The sequence below is a fragment of the Schistocerca serialis genome, chromosome 3, assembly GCF_023864345.2.
Source record: "Schistocerca serialis cubense isolate TAMUIC-IGC-003099 chromosome 3, iqSchSeri2.2, whole genome shotgun sequence".
In the NCBI taxonomy this organism is placed as follows: Eukaryota; Metazoa; Arthropoda; class Insecta; order Orthoptera; family Acrididae; genus Schistocerca; species Schistocerca serialis.
Genome location: NC_064640.1, coordinates 663,663,071 through 663,685,078, shown reverse-complemented (window position 1 = coordinate 663,685,078; position 22,008 = coordinate 663,663,071). Strand labels below are relative to the sequence as shown.

General features: G+C 37.5%; 1 protein-coding gene across 1 annotated transcript in view; it reads right to left on the bottom strand.

Moving 5' to 3' along the window:
* LOC126470544 (sarcosine dehydrogenase, mitochondrial) overlaps positions 1 to 22,008 on the bottom strand; it is a 263,068-nt gene that overhangs the window by 5,429 nt on the left and 235,631 nt on the right. Inside the window, exon 16 of the mRNA XM_050098476.1 lies at positions 7,147 to 7,254. Coding sequence (XP_049954433.1) covers positions 7,147 to 7,254 — 108 coding nt within the window. The remainder of the gene's footprint in view (positions 1 to 7,146; positions 7,255 to 22,008) is intronic.

The window sequence follows — 22,008 nt, the reverse complement described above, 5'->3', positions numbered from 1 at the left end:
AATGACTCAGATTTTGGGCGCCCTTACATTAAATTAAAATTGATCAGTGGGTAGGCAACTATTTGATTCAGGTAGCCTGATTTGTGGTACATCTGAAAAATTTAGAGACAAGACCAAGTACAGTAAAATTTTTGTGGAAATGTCCACTGCAGGTGTAAAGATAAGAGGAGCCACAGGTAAGCAAAGCAAAATGGAAAATCTCAGGTACATTTAATTTTTAGTATAGAAGACAAGACCTTTGAACATGGATGCTTAGTGACCCCTAGTCTGGAAGAAAATATACACTATATTTGCAGGTTCATACAACTATGTAATTCTGTTTTGTAGTATACTTGTGCTACAGAATTTGATACATATATGCCATGCTACTAAACGAGTAGGTACTTTTACAATTTTGAAATGGGACAATGTCACTAAATATCTAATAACAAATTTCTTATTTTACAATGCTATTAGGGTTAAATATTATTATTATTCCTGTGCACTCTCCAGAAAATAATTAAATTTAATTGTCATGAACTTGTTTGGGTAAAGTCATGGGTGTTGTGGTAAATTGAGTGAAGACTTGTTTTACACATGTGTACTGTAAATATTAGGAGTAGTATTTTAAAGCTTCATATGTGCAAACCAAACACATACATATGTTAAACACAGAATGCTTATGTCAGTACATTGGGGACTATCGTCCATACCTCATTTTGTAGGCATTGGTTGGATGCTGTGTCAGTGCAGTCCAACTTGTCTGGCTTGTGTACATAATTTCTTCTAATCTACTAATCGCTAAATAAATTTTACTTTGAGACATCTTTAGTATATCTGTGTGTATTACCTTACTAGTTCATTTTTTTTGCATTTAGCTCTATTTATTAATGTACTGGGTATGTGAACACTTTTTAATCCATTCTGACATAAACCCTGTATACTCATTTTTTCAACATAGATAGGCAAAGGCGGGTATTGAACAGCATACTTAGTACACAAAACAATGTTTCAGGACTCAGCGTGAAAGCTAGACATGAATTATCTATCCGTTGGAGTGTGTGATGAGAAATCTAGGGAGGAAACTGATAGATGTGGGTGAATCCACTCCCACACTCCCATATGACTGCACCCTTGTTCATCCAGTCAACTTACAAGAGATCATAGGTGCTGGTAATGTACTCCTGCATCTGCCAACTACATCAGTCTTGTGACTGAAATGTGTAATTATTAGCCAAGAAATTATCCTACATGAAGAATTCATGGAAATATTTGTTTAGAAAAGTAGTCACTCCTAAGGACAGTGTTATTCCACGTAACTGTATGTTTTTTTCAATTAGGGGGATTAATTTCCCAATACATTATCTAACTTTAAATAATGCTGTGGAAGGTTGATGTTCTATGATATGATTTGTTATGTTCAACATCAAAATGTGAAAACTTAAAAAGTTCACAAGTACATTCTATGAATCATGTTGTAAATAATTACCAGAACCTGATAACATTAGGCACTGTTAGGTTAGTAGTCATACATTGCAATGAATTTTCTTATCTCAACACTCAGTATGTATTTTTTAAATCAATTGTAAATGAATCTTCTAGGCTTCTATGTATGTTGGTTAGTTTGTATGAACAATTAGCAAATAGTGTGGAAGACATTTATGATTGTGAACATAAATTGAATATAGACTGTATAACAAGATGTATGCATTTCTGATTTCACACTCCGACTTTGGTCCCCAAGCTACTCGATTATGTCATAATTCAAAGCTGTTTATGACACTAATTGCCTGTACTTTTTCTGTATTGCCTGTATTATTGTATCTCATTGGAACTTTATTTGTGGACAAATTAATGCTTAACTCTGTTTTGGGTACCCTTGGTCATCACGACTGTGTGTGTGTTTACACAAGGAGAGTGTGCAACTATTGATTGAGGCTAGACGTGTCCTCTAATTATTCTTTACATATGATTGAACTTACTGATATATGTTTATGAACTTTATTCATTTTGTTGTGTTGAAACATTTCTGCCGCTGTGTACCCAGTGTGGTTTGGATTCATGGGTCGGTCCCCACATCGTAAGCATAGGTCCTAATATTTTTTTCGCTATTTTCTCCTTGCATGAGTCAACATATCCTTTCATTCTCTGGTGTATGTGGCTGATTGATTTTGTGCTATACTCCTACTTGTGATTGAGTATATTCTTCTGGTCTGTACCTATTGTTGTGAGTTTTTCGAGTCAGCTCACTCATCATACATTTAGGCACTGAATTTTTTTTCTTCTCTTTTAAGGTGTGACTTTATAGATGTAAACTTGCAATTTGTAATTCTAGTAATTTACATTGCCTCTGCACTTATTTCTGTAGTTTAGTGTTGTAATGTTGTAGTTTTGACTTTGAATCATTTGTCTTGAGACAGAATGTTCCACAGATCTGGAAATCTGGATTCTGTGTCCTCATATATATTCTATCTTTCACATAAACTTTCACATAATATTATACATAATATGTTATATTTCGAGCTGAAATTTATGGAAAGGAATTACTTTATTTTGGATGTTACAATCGATTAGTACTAACTCTGAATGTACAGTTAAAATTATTTTCTTAGAAACATTTGAAATTACAAATTACTTGGCGCCCTTAAAATTTCTATTATTAATTATGCAATCTAGTACTGTTTACTATGTTTATTTCTGGATTCATTTATGAAATAATAATCAAAGCTAAAAGAAATTCATGTCTGAAGAGAACTTGTAAATCCTTTGGAATATTATTTCCTCCAAGTGAGATAGTAGTAAGCATGCCTCTGACATGATCAGGAGATGTATTTTTGTATTTTGTGCAAACAATGTAATTTCGGCTTTATGAATGTGAAACTTAAAAAGACTGTATGATATGTGACAAAATGTACTAATGTAAAAACAAAAATTTTGCAACAACCATCTTCAAAATTATTTAGATCAATTCATGAGGACCTAAAATGTGAAAATTTCAGCTTCAAGAATCAGACACCTTGACAAGAAGAACTGGGGCCAACTCTGCAAGAAAAGCTAAGTAAACTAAAAAGTTCATTCTAGTCTTACTCTTACCAAATTACCAGAAAAGACTTTGCTTATTGTGGATAATAGCTGGAATTAGGAAGGAGGGGGGGGAATTACAAGTCTACTACCTGATTCAGCTAAAGGCATGCTTATTCAGTGTCACACTGACTGCATAGTCTCCGGTGTCATCACTCACGCCCTCCATCTAAAGTGACAAAATGTGTCTACAACTATCTATAATGAAGAACGACCGGCTACAGATATGGATGAGCATTACCACCATTTCCTTGATTGAGTCACCCCACTCGAAAAAATTCAATGAAACCAGTTTTGTCTCATTGAAGAATACTTAGAATCTCTCTGCCTCCAGATGGATGACTACATGCTTCAACAAGCAATACAAATGACACCCATTGAGCTTACCACAGCAACATATAATATAAAATGAACATTTAATGAACAAAATGCCACCTCAACTATGGTGCTGGTTATGAACATCAGTCGTAAAGTGCACCATATCCATACCACACCAGAGCTCCCCGTTCAGCACACTGTGCCAGCTCACACCTGATAAACTGTGTATCATGAAGATACTGGTTGATGAACTTTTAGTTCAACCCTCACAGCCCATGGGCTTCACACATCAAACTAGCACTAAACAAAGATATTACTCAGTGTTAATGTGGCGATTTCAGAATCTTTAATACATGCACTATCATTGATAGTTGCCCAATACCCAACATACAAGGCTTTACCCATTATCTCATGGGTGTATCTGTGTTTAGTGTGTGGAAAGATGATGTTTAGAAGACGGCAATCATTACACCATTCAGACTGTTTGAATATTTTTTTATATGCCATACGATCTCAAAAATGCAGGCCAGACATGACAACAATACTTAGAGAGCATCTTCTTCAAGCTGTCCTTCCGCTACGCATACGCAGATGACATTCTCAATTTCTCAGGAGATAACAACACCCATGAAATATTTCAAAGAAGTTCTTGATAGTCTTTCCACAGATGGTGTCATTATCATGGACAAAAAATGTCAACTACAAGAAAATGAATTTACTTTTCTGGCTCACGTGGTTTCTATTTCAGGCATCCAGCCAGTACCACAATCAACAAAACTCATTTTATTTACACGTCAAGTTCAGTAGGACTGAATTGAGGAGCACATCTCCAAGGTCATGGAATGTGTCAGTACATGAAATTACAACATGAAAGTAATAACAGATAAAAATAGATGTTTATGAACCCAAGAAAGTCCCCTAGAGACACAACATAGTGTAGTGCTACAACAACAGTTTATTTGCACAAGTATACACTGTAGCAAAACACATCCATGTTACAAGGAAGCATATGGGACTGGAAACCAATTAATTATTCTACTTTTTCATTATTAAAAAAACCATTCTGTCATTTCCTGCCTAAGAGAGATAGTGGAATTCATACAGGGTGAGAACTATATGAAATAAAATCATCATGACTTCTGAACAGTTTGCATTAAGACATTCAAACTGCATGGTTGGCCATGGGGCATGATGGGAATTAGAATGAACTGTATGGTTTGGTTTAGCAACAAAGCCCACTTTCATTTTTGATGGGTTCTTCAATAAGCAAAACTGGTGCATATGGGGGACTGAGAATCAGCATTTCATGATTGAGAAGTCTCTTCACCCTCAGCAGGTGACTGTGTGGTGTGCAATGCCCAGTCACAGAATAATCGGTGTGATATTCCTTGATGGCATGGTGATTACTGACTGAAAGATGCGTGAAAGTTTTCAGGAGATTACTTGGACGAGATGTGGTTCATGCGAGATGGAGCTTGACCCCATTGAGGCAGGAGAGTGTTTGATGTCCTGGAGGAGCACTTTGGAGACTGCATTCTGTCTCTGGGGTACCCAGAGGCCACTGGCATGGGCCTCGGTTGGCTGCCATATTCTCCAGATCTGAAAACATGCGACTCCTTTTGTGGGGCTTTATAAAAGACACGGTGTACAGAAATAACACCAAAACCATTGCTGAGCTGAAAACTGCCATTCAGGAGGTCATCAACAGCACTGATGTTCCAACACTTCAGTGGCTCACACAGAATTTTGCTATTCGTCTACACCGTGTCATTGCCAATGATGGCAGGCATATCAAACATGTCATAACCTAAATCTGGACATCTGTAGTGATGTTTTCATGTTGAATAAAGTGTGTGCACGCTGTAGTTTGTAACTAATTTACTTTTTTTTTCATATAGTTCAATAATAATAACCCTGTATACGTTAGAAATAACAGATGGTCATATTTCAGTGTTTTGCTTTTTATTTAAGCTATAAATGTTTCAGAGCAAAAGCTCTATCTTCAGACTCTGCAGATGGAGAGTGGAAGTTAAAAGCTGAGAACCCTTAAAATGTGTTTTTCCTCTTAAATATGCATAGGTTTAGTATTTAACCAAACAGAATATAAGCATCATTTGATGCATTCTGAAATATGCATAGGTTTAGTACGTAACAAAACAGAATATATGCATCATTTGTCATTATAGGACTTTCATTTTAAATACTTTCTGAATGACAAATAGCTCCAGAGTATACAATATCAAGGAAAGGTTTAATGAGAGAATACTACCAAATGGTAATACCTGTATAATGAGGGCAGTGGTTCATAGCTGTCTAACTATGATCTCTTTTAGTGCTCTCATCTAATCCTCTGATTCAGATATAGAACAAGAATGTTTCTGTTTAAAGTATTATCTGCATCTAACTCTTTTTCTCTGCAATAACAATTTAGTGCTCATGATGTGAGTTGCCTTACATATAGAGGCACTGCACAAGGAATGAAATCTTTCTTAAAAAAACTATTTATATTTATCTTTGCTCTGATGGCATAGGCTAGAAAATTGTAAATTTGTGGTAAGGAATATGAGACCAAACTGCTGAGGTCATCAGTCCCTAGGCTTATGTACTACTTAATCTAACTTAAACTAAGTTATGCTAAGACAACACACACTCAGCCATGCCCAAGGGAGGACTTGAACCTCTGAAGGGGGGAGCTGTGTGAACCATGACAAGACGCCTCAGACCGCACGGCTACCTCATGCAGCTCATGGGTTAGAGGTAAGCGTGGATGCCACACGTTTGATTCTTGGTGTGTTCATGAGTTTTTCGCTAGGGTGTGGACTATGTCTTAAGGGGGCAATCAGTTAGTTACTCCAGTTTCAAAAGCCAGTGTCATTGGTGAGCAGATTTGTGTCCTGACTACATGCTGCCATCCATTGATACCTTGGAATGGACAATTAGAATTTAACGTCTTATCAGCATCAACACCAAAATGTATAAGACTGACAGAGTAGACAAGAATGAAGCATAAAAATAGCTACAGTCATTTCAAAGGAATTATCGATGCTTTCACTGAAGTGATTTAAATAAACCTTTGGAAACTTAAATCAGTAAGGCATGACAAGGACTCAAAACACGGCCAGCATAGATCCAGGTGAAGACTTTGACAGAGTTTGTGGAAGTAATTGACAGGCTAATGTACTAAAAGGAAATAATGATATGAAGTTTGACTTTTAATTTTATATACTGCTGTCCTGAGTCCTCATGGAAAATGCACTGTTGTTTGCGTATGTGATTTATATTTACAAATCGTGCCTTTTCTCTTAGCCATATTAATTATAGATGTTTCCATATTCATTGCACTTCACGTCAGTCTTCTTCTGAATATTAATTTCTAGATGCAAAAATATTAATGTTATTCTCTCTCAGTTTTACTACATTTTTTGAGAACTTCGTATGTGTGCTGTAGTAAAACTGAAGGGAGGAAATCAGAGTTTAATATCTCATCAACAATGAGGTCGTCAGAGTGAGAGGACAGGCTCATGTTAAAGAAGTGTAGTGAAGGAAACTGGCCATGTAATTTTTGTAGGAACCATCCCAATACTTGAATTACCCAATTTAGAGAAACCACAGAAGACCTAAATCTCAGTGGGCAGCTGGGGAACTGAACCACCATCCTGCTAAATGTAAGTCCACACACACACACACACACAAAAACAAACAAACAAACAAACAGGAGTAAAAACAGCACTGCTCTTACAGGTTTGCAATATGGAATAAATCACATACCCTTGTCCAATACTTGCTCCTAGAGCATATCCATAGTCTCCTCTCCTAAGGTAACCCACTACTTGGCCGTCTCTCCATACTGTTTCAAGTCCCCACACAGGAATTTGCCTATAATGCAACAATAATTTATAGGTAACATATTTTTCTGATGTTAGACACAATAAGTAGTTGTTCCACAAGAAAGCAAGATTTCTGTTTACAGAGGACAAAAATCATGAGAAAATCTCATTACTATGTATATCATCCAACTGTGTAAATATTGCTCCTTTGTTTTTGCAAGTTGCTTTTCATTTTACAATTTTTTGTTTTGTTTTATGCAACATGAATGATTCATTTTCATCAGGTGAAAGTATGACTGCCTGGCTTACATCTTATTTACTTGATTTTACTTATTGGAGCCCAGAAGTGCCGTATTATGTTTCCACACAGAGTAAATTTTTTTTCATAATGATACAGTGCTTACAGCAACAAAAGTGTTTTGTATTTGCACCAATAAAGTGTCATTTATCTTATGAAGCTAGTAAATGAAAATAAACATAAAAATTCTGCACACATACTGATAGCAGGTATGACAAAAGGAAATGAGAAAATACAGTGAATATGTTAATACATAAAAATATAAGCAAAATATACTAATATATTCACAGATTGTGACACTTCTCTATTTGGCCTACAAATATTATAGTAAAACAGCAACTGAAGGTATAGGGCAACTAGAATATTATGCTTACAGCGAGATTCACAAATTAAAAGAAATTATATGCACAGTTGACTGCTGTGTATGTGATATATTAGGACATGCAGGAGTTGGACAAAAATATGGAGATGCTGCAAGAAATGCATGCTTGAACATAAATGCAGATGCTGCCAAGTGAGCAGGTTGCACCATTGCATTTGACCATGAATGGCTCCTGTACAATGTCCTCAAGTGTCAATTGTGATCAGAATAGTGTTTTGTGTAGTTGTGAGTGCAACATAGCTGAAGTGTTCGGGGTTTCAAGAGGTATGATATCAAAATTTATACCACATACATGGAAAGCAGAAAGACATCATATGTTAAGTCACACCATTGATGAGAGTGCGTGTTGGGTGAGAGCTGAGTGTTGCACTCATGAAGCCTATCAGCACCAAAACAACTTGAAGGGAGCTCCATAAGAGAAGAACTGCAGGGTGACCTTGAGTTCAAAAACCACTCATCAGTGATGCTAATGCTCATAATTGGAAAACACAGTGCCAAATCCATAAAACCTGGACTAAAGATGAAAGGAAATCATTTGGTTGGATGAATTTTGTTTCACACTGTTTCCAGCTTCTGGCCGAGTTTATGGTCCAAAAGTGAAACATGGCAGGGGTTCAATGACGATTTGGGCAACCATATCACACTATTCCATGGGCCCTGTGGTTACTCTACAAGGATTATGTGACCATTTTGGCTGAACAGGTACATCCCATGGCACAAAATTTGTTCCTCAATCATGATACTGTGTTACAAGACAACAATGTCCCTGTTAACACAGTTTGCATTGTCCGGAACAGGCTTTGTGAGCATGAGGATAAATTGTCGCATCTCCCCTGGCCACTAATAGTCACCAGATATAAATATTATTGAGCCTTAATGGTCTGCTTTGGAGAGAAGGGTGCATAATTGCTATCCACCTCCATCATCATTACCTGAACTTGTCACTATTTTGTAGAATAAGGGTATAAGTTTCCCTTGAAAATCATACAGGACCCATGTTTATTTGTTCTGAGAGGACTGAAAACTGTTTTGAATGCCCACAAGTTTCCTGCACCGTATTAGGCATGGTACTGCATTGTGTTTTTGGTATTTCCTTATTTTTGCCCACTCCCTGTGATTTTCTTAAGATTTAAATTATGTTCAAGAGAGGATAAGATCATATAGGTAACATAACTTTGCTTTCAGGTACTCATCAACAGAATGAAAAGTATGTGCATTATTATTTCCTCTGCTTTCCTCCTTAAGGTATTACCATTATTTTTAATCAATTGAGATAGTTCGTTGCAGAGTATGCCACCTTATCCTGACTTCTGCATCTCTGTCTTTAATAAAGTAATAAGAGACATGATTACAAATATAATTTACAAAATTAGATAAGTCTGAATATTTCCACTTGATAATAAGTGACAGAAACAGCTTTTCAGGAAACTTGACTTGCAGGTGTAAAGTTTTAGCTAATAGAAGTAGAAGGGTCAGTCAGAAAGTAATGCCTCCTATGTTTTTTAATTTGTCAAGAATTTAAAATGCAGCTCTGAGGGACACTGAATATGTAATGCAACACATTTTTTTCCTTGATCAGTTTCAATTGAAAAAAATGCAGAATATGTTGTGGGACATCATGGAATATTCCTGCTTCCGCTGCTATAGTTTCATGATGTTCCAATAGATGGTGGCACTACATGTAGCCTTAAAAGTGGTGTCTGTACCACAAGTGCATTCCAGGCAGAAAACTGTCATTGATTTCTTTTGGCAGAAACCCTGAGCATTGCAGATATTCATAGGCACCTGCAGAATGTCTACGGACACCTGACAGTGAACAGAAAACACAGTAAGTCATTGGGTAAAGTTCATAATTAGGTTGTGCAAACCTGTCCAATCTCCAGCATGCTGCACAGCTGCACACAGCTGTGATTCTTGCAATGTTAGAATATGCAGATGCTCTCATTCAAAGTGATTGACAGATCATAATCAAATACCTCATTACACAACTGGATGTCTCTGTTTGTCGTGCTGACATGCTCATCCACCTTTTGGGGTACATGAAGGTGTGTGCCCTCTGCATTCCTCGCCGCCTAACAGAAGACCATAAAGAGCAACAGAGGACCATCCATGTGGAGTTGCTTGTATGTTACAAGGCTGATCATGAGAATTCTTTGTTGAGCATTGCAAACAGGTGCTGAAACATTGGTTCATGAATTCAAGCCAGTAACAAAATGGCAATCCATAGAGTGGTGCCATACCACCTCTCCTCTGAACAAGAAGTTCGAAGCAGCACCCTCATCTGGTGAAGTTGAAATGATATTCTTCTGGAACTCAGAACGCATTATTCTGTCTGATGTCTCCTTCATGGTGCTACAATCATTTCTGAAGTGTGTTGTGCTGCCTTAAGGAAATTGATGAAAGACTTTCAGTGTGTGCCTCACCACAAAATTACTAATGAACTTCTCCTCCTCACACAAGTCTATCCATCCAAAAGGAGCTCACAATACTTCAGTGGACTGTACTTTCTCATCCACGCAACAGCCCAGATCTCATACTTCCTGACTTCCATTTACATGGCGCAATGCAGGATGCACTCTTTGGAAAGCAGTACATGAGTGATAGGGAGGTTGTTGCAGCAAGACATTGTCTCCAACATCGACCAGTAGTGTGGTACCATGTGAGCATACAGGCCCTCCCAGTAAGTTGGAATAAGGCCACCACACTGAATGGAGGTTGTGTTGAAAAATAGAGCTTTATAGGCAAAATAGTGAGGAATAATGTGGTGTATTGGAATCCTGAACAAAACTAACCTGCTTAAAAAAAAAAAAAAGATTGATTTATGGCTTTCCAACATAATCTCCACCCAGTTTCACAGTTTTGGTCCATATTTTAACAAGGGATGTATTCCAGTGTCCTAAAATACTTGATCCTGCTTCTGAAGTCATTGATGCATGGATATGTTCACGTGCTCATCATCCTCAAAGTGAATCCCACAATGAACTTCTTTTAGTGACCTGAACAGATGGAAATCTGATGGTGCCAGGTCAGGGCTGTATAAGGGATGAGGCAAGACTTCCCATCCAGTTTTCAAAGTCAGTTAAATAGTGCAATGGATGGTATGTTAGCCTGCATTGTCATGCAAAAGAACGTCCACCATAGTTTTGCTGGGTGAACTCCCTGAAGACATGGTTTAAGCTGTTTGAGGGATCTGACACACTGGACAGACTTTGTTGTGCTTCCACCTATCTTTAAGAGTCTGTTAGTTCAGTCTTTTCAATACTTCAGTGACACACTCCCAAGGGTGAAACAAACCATCTCTATATACGTTCAACATCCCTGCTTTTATGCATTCAGTGCCAATTACGTGTAGTACTTGTCAACATTATAGGCATAAGGCACATCAGTGTTTGGAATCTAGATAGGCAATGATCCATCGTATGGATGAATACCATTTTTGGTTCTTATACCTGAGTCTATCGGTCCTTGTTTTGTTAATTTGCGGTATAACTGAAGGTGTTGTATTTCTGGTAGATAGAGTTTGCACAAATGCCAAGGTCACAAATGCAAGTGGTGATGACTTAGGAAGTGACTGAACCTTTGGTGAAACAGGTAGCTGAGCTGAAGGTCAGAAATGCTCCTTGGAAAGGCAAGTTGATACATTAACAGAGGGCAAAACACAGTAACATGATGAACTAGTTGCGACAGTAGAGGCAAAAGTTCCGTTATGTGTACCTGCTCCGTCTGTGGATTTGACTGCTGGTAGTCTAGTTTTTCAGGTAAAATGACTGGATGTGTTGGCATTTATCAACAATCTGGAACCTGCCACAAGGCTGGGAAAGTGGATGGTCAAAGTATGTTAATACATTGTGAAATTGTGAGCAAAGACTTGTAATTTGCTATGGAGGGTTGAATAAGGCAAATACATTTTACCAACTCAAAATTGAGCTCATTCAGTGTTACTGCGAGCTGCACTGTGCAAGATGTTTTAGGGAACAGCTCAATGGAATTTCTCAGAAATGGAACACATTGGTGTAAATGTTCTCAGGCAGGATTAAGAATATAAATGTGTAAGATTATGAGACCATGCAGAAAGATGTGATGGGCAAAATTATCCTCCAGGAAGCAGAGCATAGAGTATTAGAAGTTTTTCTGGAGGACTTCCACCCAATATGTTGAGGAGAGTACAGATAGAGAATCTGAAGGATTTGGCTACTGCCATTAAGGTAGCTATATGACTGGAGGAAGTAGATATTGCAATTTTGGTACAGGATAACTCGAATGTTTCTTGCTCAGAAATAGGTGTAGATATGTGATCCACATTTAGAAACAATGCTGCCAATAGCAATGCTACAAGTGTAAGGTGGTAGGACACTGTGCACAGGAGTGCAGGGTAAAAAGCAAAGTGGATGATATCATGGTATGAGTTTGGGAATTCTTCAACCACTGAATGGCATTCCCTGTAAACCATAATGCTACAAAGGTGTATGGAAAGATGAAGTGTTGTTTGGTGGGCATGGTAAACAGAACGCAACATAAATAGTTAGTGTGGACAGTAGGGCTCATGTGTCAGTAACTAGTCTTTAACTCTCAGGCAGAAAGAGACTGAATTCTCCACAATACACATTATGTGTAGTAGAGGACAATGATGTGGCATCAGTGGAATCAGTGTTGCTCAATTTCTGGAATGGAGAATGAATTTTTAGGAAGGTATGGAAATATTTCCTCATTTTGATGAGGGGTAATACCCAATCCTAGGGCTGGACTTCCTGAATAAGCAACATGCAAAAACTGATCTTTTGCAGCACACTGTCAAACTCAGTGGGATATTGTTCCAGCTGGGGATGACCACTGAAAATGATAAATTCTCACAAGGCTCACTGATCATGAAGTTGGAGCCGAATAAATAGTGTTTGTGACCACTAAAACTCAACTTGCAAGATGAAGTTCTGGAAGGTACAGGAAAAATACTCCCATTAACTGTGGGGTACTGACCTACTGAATGACATTTTGTGTATTTCAGAGCTATTACAGCACAATGATGATTTGGATTTTCACATTGTTTTGTATGCAAGAGCATGGCACATGTACAGGAAGTAAATGGAGATTACATGATTCTACTAAGTGTTGATAATTTTGCCACAGATAAAGTGGATCTGCCAAAAGAATTATTGATTGTTAATTTGGACATTCTAGACAAGATCGATTTGGAGAGGTTCAGAGCAGACCTTTGCCACAAGCAAACTGTCAATGGCTCTGCATTAAATGAAAAAGTACAGTATTTAAAAATGAAAGATGGAACAGCCATGGAGAGACTGTTGATACTACTCATGGATTTGTTTAATTCTAGTGGACCTTTCCAGCAACATCCATGATGCAGCATAAAATCCTGTCTCAGCACTTGCAACTCATAATGAAGGAATTTATCAATCAGCAGTTGGATGATGTCATTACAGAGAAGTGATAATCCATTGGAGTAGCTGCTGTCATCATGCTGAAAAAATCACCAGTTGGGATGACGAAATACAAGTTCTGTTTGATTATCAATAGCTGGATGGAAGAACAGTGACAGGTGCAAATCATATTCCAGATATAATGGTCATGTTGGAGGACATCCTGGGTCAATGTAAATACTTCTCCACAATGGATTTAAAGGGTGGGTATCACCACCTGGAATTGGTTCCAGAAGATGGGCCAAAGACCACATTCACCATTCCTTGGGACACTACCAGTATTGATGGATGCCATTTAAGCATGAGAATGCATCAGGGACATTTCAGAAGCTATTAGATGGAGTACTATGTGGATTAAAACTGTGTTAGTGTGGTACTCAATGCACAACTCCTGGAAGAGTAGTTTAACAAGTTGTATTTGGCTCACTTAATGTTGAGTATTGAAAAATATCACTTCACATCAATGGAAATGAACTATTTTGGCCCTGTGATTAACCAAAATGGCATGAAAATTGACCCAAGATTGATATGTGCTGTCCATGATTTTTTATCACTGCAGACTGTGAAATAACTCTGATCAGAGTTATTTCACAGGTCTATGTAATTATTACAGAAAATTTGTCAGAGGGACTACTGAAATCATTAGACCATTAATGCATTTGTTAAAAAAGGGTGTAAAATTCCAGAAGATGACTGACTGTCAAACTGCATTCAATAAATTGAGAGATGCACTAACATCTAGCTTGATTTTAATATTTCCAATTATGAGAAACAGCTTATCCCATCCTAAAGTGTGTGTCATTTATGTTGGCGGCCAAGTTTAGGTTCGTTCTGCGCATCTGTTACAGTCACGAAAGATGGAATATTTCTCAATATTACATATGACACCTATGTTGTACTTAAATTAAATGAGATATTGTTATACAGTAAATTTTATATGAAATTTAGATATTTTGTGGCAACTAAAATCGACCATACAGAAAGTGTACTCTATGGACTTTTACCTCTGCAAACTCTTCAAAATTTCGTGCAATGGTTTACTATATTTAATGCTGTATAATAACTGCGTTGAACATTGAAACAAAATTAAATCATTTATGGGGGGAAGGTATCAGTCAAGAAGATGTGTAAAAATCTAATTTTTGGACCAAATAGTTTTTGTGGAATCGAATGATAAGAGTGTCAAAGCAATTGGAACACCATGTTTCTGCACAGGCGAGCAGTGCAGTGACAAAATCGTGCACAGCGCGGAAGGCAGGGAGCACGTCTTTGTAGCAGCGAAAGGGTTAAGGCGGCCGTGGTGGCTTTACTTCATGAACTGCGTGCTCCCCCCTAAACGTAAGCTTGTGAACTATACTATACTACGGCCCTGCTTCTCTTGGCGCGTGCGTCGTGTGCAACTGGCAACGCAGCAATCTCCCACGTCTGGGCGAGCCGCCAAGATAAAAGAATTGAACTATATGATGCAATCAACCAAGTGTTAGAATGCATTTTAAATCAGGAGCTCAATGACAAGGAACACCAAGTAGCATTAGCATCAAAGCAGTTAGGCAAATCTGAACAAAATTACTCAACCATGGAGAAGGAGATGTTGAGTGTCATATATGGTATTTTTGGTGTTACCTCTATGGTAGGAAACAGCAAGATATAATGAACTATGTGGCATTAAACTGGTTATTAGAGCTGAAAGATCCTTCATGCAGATTAACTTGTTGGCCATTAAAATGAAGCAAATTTGATTACAAGCTAGTATACAAACGTAGCAGGAAACATAGCAATTCCAGTGAGTTAAGCCGAAAGATTGAGGTCATACAAGAATATGGCAGAGGACTGGCAGACTGGCAAAAGCCACAGACCACTGATGCAGACTGCCATTTATTCATGATGCAATCATAGTTCATTATGCATTATGGGCTACTGTGTATGATTATGAAGTTCAGGCCATGTATTGTGGTATCTGCATTTCTGAAGGATGAAGTATTGATGGAAGTGCATTACCATGTGTTACCTGGTTGCAAAGGGCAAAGAATGATTGATTGCAGAATAGCAGAGAATCAGGAGACAGGACATTGACCAGTATGTAAGGCATTGTGTACTGCATGACCTACCAGCTTCAGCCATCAATAAGTACTGCTGCAAATATTACCTGAGACATCCAAGCCACTTGAAATGGGATAATGGACAAGGGGCACTTCATCAGCAATGTGTGGATAAGTTGAGAATCTGGGTCTGACAGGAGGTGTGCTAGGGCAGTCCGTGCAGTTGTGTATGACCACTGTGTCTGGATGGTGCAATGGCTAGAGCATCTGCCTAGTAAGCGAGAGATGCAGGTTCAAATGCCAGTTCAGAACAAATTTTCTACTTTCCACATTGATTCAAATCAATGTCCACTTGTGGACATTGACTGTAATTCCTTAGTTTCTTAATTCATAGTAGCTGCTGGATCAAAATGGTGTCTTTTCTTTTGGAGATGTTTGAGAGAACAGACACCACATATATATGCTGAATATACAATCAGTCAGTGGATTAAACTAGCAAGGCCATGCACACCAAAGAACAAAACATAAAAACTTTTTATGCACTAACAAGGACAGTACCAATCCATAGAAATGACATCAGCAATGAACAAGAAGTTACAATTACCAATGCAAACTTCTGTTATTCATGTAGGACATTTTAAGCCTTTTAAAAGTACTTTGGATACCTTACCACAAGCAGCAGTGTTGTTGCCTGTGAAGAAAGCAAAAGCTGTTAAGGAAAGAGAGGATAGAGAAGTTACAGAGTAGAGTGTACAAGGAATATATTACACATTCAGATCACATCAGTAAATATACAACTATGTGGGATACATGAACAGTGTCATGGTAAAGTTTGTGATGCTTATGTCACTGTAATAGATTTGTTCTACAGGGAGTTTATTTTTGCATCGTTATATTAATGGGATGGCAGAGAGTTAGTTTGTAAATGAATGGAATATGCCATTGTAGAATGGTGGTTGGTATGATATGAACCATGTACATCTAGCCTTGCAAGAGGGAGAGGGAGAATTATGTAATTTTCTTTCCTCCAGGTGGCATTAGCACCAAGAACATTCAGGATGAACATAATAATTCTGATGATACTGCAGCTCTTCAGGGGGCAAGTATTGGACACATTGAACACATTGTGGAACCAACAATTCAAAGCAGGAGTGCCTCCCGGCAGTTCTCAGCTGGCCTATGGAAAGTGCTACAAAAGTTAACAACAGAGCTACAGCATATAGCAAAACTGACAAAAAAAAATTTGTTACTTTTTTATCATATGGCAACTGTTTAAATAAACACCGAGAGAACCAGGCTTCATATATCTGTACAGTTCTCCATAACAAGTGATGATGCAGATTATCAGTGTTTTATGATTCATGCTACCCAGTAAAATGGGAAACCATGGCTAAATCTGTATTGTGAAAATGCAGTAGGTGTTGCTAATATCCTAGAAGAAAGGCAACCACATGTTGATATCAATGAATGAGTTCCAATTATGCCAAAGAGAGTGGATTGCAATATGTCCAACCAGGATGGTCCAGAGTGACGTGTGCATGTGAGATATAGTTATTCTTGGGAAATTGAATGGAGTGGGGTGCAAAAGTGATGTTCTGAAGCCATTCCTATACTTCCAAAGGTTTGATATGCACTGGATTTACTCCCTGTTCACTCTGGAGATAGTGGTACAACTTAACAACCATAATGAATCTGTCACAGGACTCATTGTATTGGCAAGAAAAATCATTAGACACAATTCCATCCCAGAACCTGACCTTATTAAAGGATGCCCTAAAACCAGACCTGTTCCTTTCATTGTATGAGCTTATAGCCTAACAAAAGGGTTGTATTAGCACTGAGCAAATGTTCCAGCATGTACACCAGTATCATGACGTGCAGTGGAATAACATTATGACCTTCAGTGTCTGTTAATTATACCATTGTGATTCTGATTTGTATGGCCTGTGTCTACCTCAAGTGGAACACCGCCCATGCCTGTGAACTCCCAGAATATCAACTACTAGAGCACTGGGTTAGCAGAAGCAAATTATGATTAGTTAAGTAAAAATTAGATAAGAAGCCACCTAATAAACAAGGAAAAATGCCAAGCATGTGAAACCACTGAGTGGGACTATTTACTGTTAAACGACTGCTGAGGAATTTGTCAAGAAGAGAGAAATTAGTAATGTTATTGAACTAGATTGTGTTCATATGAAGAGGTAAAAAAAGTCCAGTAGACTAATTATAGAAAATGCAATTTGGATTAAGAAACAACCAGTGAATCCTATGATTTAAGCCGAACAAATTTGAAGGTAAAACTGAATGTACTGTAAATAACTGTCACTTTATAAGATATGTGTTGAGACTTTGCAGAACTGTCATGAGCTGAATTCGATGCACTGGATCTTCTGAAGAAGGGAGGCATGTTCTGCCACAACTAATTTACTTGACATGGCTGTATAAAATAAAAATGTCATCACGGTTAATAAAAAAACCTTATGGAAGCAGGCTAGACTGAGGCTGGTCAGGCACTTACATCAGCAGCAACCTGCTGAGACAACAATTGCTGTCCCCATGGCACTGAGCAGTTACCACATAGCCCAATCCAGCAGAGGGACCAAAGTTGTAATATCATCAACACAGCAAAATGGCAAATATGTGGATGACCTGACTGCTTCATTGCTGTGCTGTAGCTTTGTTGTTGCTTATGTAACAGGAATCAATGCTTTGGCAAAATAACAAAATACTGAACACATGTAACCACTATTCATTTCTGGGCAGAAGCATACACGTGACAGCCACCATCTTTGAGGGGAGATCCATGCCATACATAAAACATTGTGCAAAATTGTACTAAATATTTTCTTTGGAATTTATTTTGGGAAACTAGTTTAAGAGCCCTCACAAAGTTTAAATGGTTCTGTTAACATCCTACACTTCTTAGAGAGAAACAATCATGTGAAAGTAAAGAATATCACGAGGGATAGAGATTTTAGTGACTGCAATGTTGTTGTTGTGAGACTTAATAACATAACATTCAAATTCACCAAATATAAATCCAAAAATTTCCATTTAAAAATCTGATAAAAAGAGAAAGTCTCCATTCAACCCAAACTAAGGAAGTGTCAACCATATATGGCTTAAACTCCAAGAAATACGGTTGACAGAAATTGAGAGTTGTGCACCATGTAAACTAATAAGAGACAGAACATATACTCATGATACACAAACGAGGTCAGAGTAGTGTTATGGAAGCAACAACAAAAGCATGTCAAATTTAGGAGAACACAAAATCCCCAAGATTGGTGATCATTTACAGAAGAAGAAACTTGGAGTGGACCTCAATGTAGGATGCTTTTAATAGTTTCCACAATGAAACTCAGTCTCAAAATCTGGCAGAAAACTGAAAAAGATTCTGATCGTATGTAAAGTATTTCAGCAGCAACACATAATCAGTTCCTTCACAGCATGATAGTGATGATAATGTGACTCATGATAGCATCCCTAAAGTGGAATTACTAAACATGATTTTCCATGTTCCTTTACCAAAGAAGATGCAGTAAATGTTCCAGAATTCAAGTCAAGAAAAGCTGCCAATGTGAGTAATTTAGAAGTAGATACCCTTGGTATGTTGAATCAACTTAGCTCACATAATAAAGCAAGTCTTCCAGTTTAGACTGCATACCATTTAGATTCCTTTGCAGTATGCCAATAAAATAGAACACTTTTTAGCAATAACATGCAACCACTCACTGACAAAAGACCCATAGCTAAAGACTGGAAAGCTGCTTAGGTTGCAGTTACACATAAGGAAGGAAATCTGCTGAACTATAGACCCATATCATTAACATTGATTTGCAATAGGATTTTGGAATATACACTGCATTCAAACATTATGAAATGCCTGAAAGAACATGATGTATTGAAACTTAAAAAGCACATAATCAGAAAATATTAGCCTTGTGAAACACAACTGGCTATTTATTCACACAAATAAGTGATATTCAGAGAGGAAATGGATTACACATTTTTAGATTTCCAGAAGCTTTTTGACACCATATCTCACAAGCAGGTTGTAATCAAATGGCAAATCTATGGATTATCACCTCAGTTGTGCAACTAGGTTCATAATTTCCTGTCAGAAAGCTCAGAGTTCATAGTAATTGATGGGAAGTCTTCGATGATACCAAAGTGATATCACAGTATCTGGTGTTCCCCAAGGAAGTGTTATATGCACTCTGCTGATTTTAATGTATATGAATTATATAGGAGGCGATCTGAGCAGCCCTCAGATTGTTTGTAGATGATGCAGTCATTCAACATTTAGTAAAGTTATCAGAAGATCAAAATTACTTGCAGACTAATTTATATGAGACATCTGTATGTGCAAAAAGGGGTAGCTGATGCAATAAAAAGTGATGCAATGAAAAGTGAGTGGTCATCCACATAAGTGCTAAAAAAAATCTGTTACATTTTGGTTACATGTTATATCACAAAAATTTGAAATTCTTCAGTTCAGATAATCACCTAGGGATTACAATCACAAAAAATTTAAACTGGACTTATAATATAGAAAATATTGTGGGATAGGTGAACTAAATACTGAGTTTTACTAGCAGAACCTATAGAAGATGCAGCAAATCTACTAAGGAGACTTCCTACACTACACTTATCTGTCCTCTTCTGGAATATTACTGCAATATATGGTATCCTTGTCAGAAAGCATTGGTGGAGGACACTAAAAAATTTTGAAGTTGGGAAGCTTGTTTCCTAATTTCACAGTACAGGGTAGAGAATGCCATAGACATGATAAATGAGTTGGAGTAGCAATCTTTAAAACAAGTTGTTTTCCGTTGTGGAAAGATCACTTCATGATATTTCAACAACCAACTTCCTCCTCCAAATGTGAAAATGTTTTGTTAACTCTCACCTACATAGGGAGAAGAAATGACCATAGTAATAAAATAAGAGAGCTTGCATGAAAGATTTAGGTGTTCATTTTTCCCATTGTGTATTTGAGAGTGGAATAGATGAGAAATAACCTGAAAGTGGTTCTATAAACCTTCTGCCAAGTACTTAAACAGTAATCATGTATATGTAATCCACAACTTGACTCTTTACACATCTAGGTACACAACTTTTTTTTTAGGTACCAAGAGGTATAAAGATGCAAGTACTGGATTACATGATTTACAGAACCACTTCTAGGCTACTTCTCAAGCATTCCACTCTGGAATAGAACCTAGGAAAAATGAATATCTAAATCTTTCTCTGGATGCCCTGTCTTCTCTTCTTTTATTAGTACAATACTTGGAGGTCATTGGTCAAATCCTTAGGAGAATACCAAATCAGCCATGTAACAATTTATACACAAGAACCACAGATAAATCATGAAGTCAGAATAGGGACAAACATACTCTGATGAATATCTCACCAGATCAGAATCAAGCTGACACCAAATAGAACGAACAATAAGACTATTTTGATGCCAAAGTTTGATATGACACAATTAAAATCATCAAGGATCAGAGACAAATGGGAGGAAGAGACAGCAATGACATTGGAAGAATTCAAAATAAGATAATCACTAAAGTGTAAGAAACAATTTCTCTAAGCATAAAAGAAGAGACATCCATGATGGAATAAAACACATGATAAAGCAACTGATTACAGGAAAATATCACACAATAAAGGTGTCAGTGACAGATCAGAAGCTAATCTGGTAACATATGTAGAGGCAATAAAGCAAATGGTGAGAGAGATCAGGAGAGGCAAGAGAGAGTACAAAAAGGATCAGTTAAAAGGTATAAAATAGGATTTCCAAAACAATAACCCAAAGCACTCCTGCAAAACACTTAAAACCAGAATCACTGGATACCAACCAATAAATCTGTGGTTCAGACAAAGGTTGAAGAACCGGCACTGAACGACAAAGAGAATTGGGAGACACAGGCAACAAAATTCAGTGACCTACTGAACTGTCTTCAGCCAGCTGAGACATTCCCAAGGAGCCAAGGGATCATGAAAAGTGCTAAGTCAAAAGCATCAGATGAGCTGGAGATCAAGAGACAAATCATGAAACTGAAAAATGTTAGAAGAGCAAGAGATGATGGCATCATAACAGAACTGCTAAATGATGCTGGGCTGAATATTATCACAGAAATAACAAACATTATACAAAACATATGGGTGACTGAAGTAATAACAGAAGACTGGAAGTGTACTGTTACTCACCCTGTGCATAAGAAAGGAAATAGAGATGATGTTGAAAATTACAGAGGGATGTCTTTACTGCCTGTCACATACAAAATTCTATCACAGTGCCTGGAGAATACCAAGCAGGCTTCAGACCAGGAATATCCTGGAGTGAACAGATACTCAACTTAAAAACAGTCCTGATATGTCAAGTGGTGAGAAGTAGAGAGAACAAGTGCAACTTTGTACATTTCAAAAAGGCATATGATTCTATAGACAGAGTAGTACCGACCCAAGAACTGGAAGAGAGACACATTGAAAACATTATCAAACAGACACTAACGAACACCAAATCTAAAATTCAATTCATGGGAAACTTATTACAGTCTTTCAAGATTAGAACAGACATGACATGCGGCAATGGTATTTCGCCACTATTCTTCAATATAACATTATACGTAGCTGTCAGGGAATA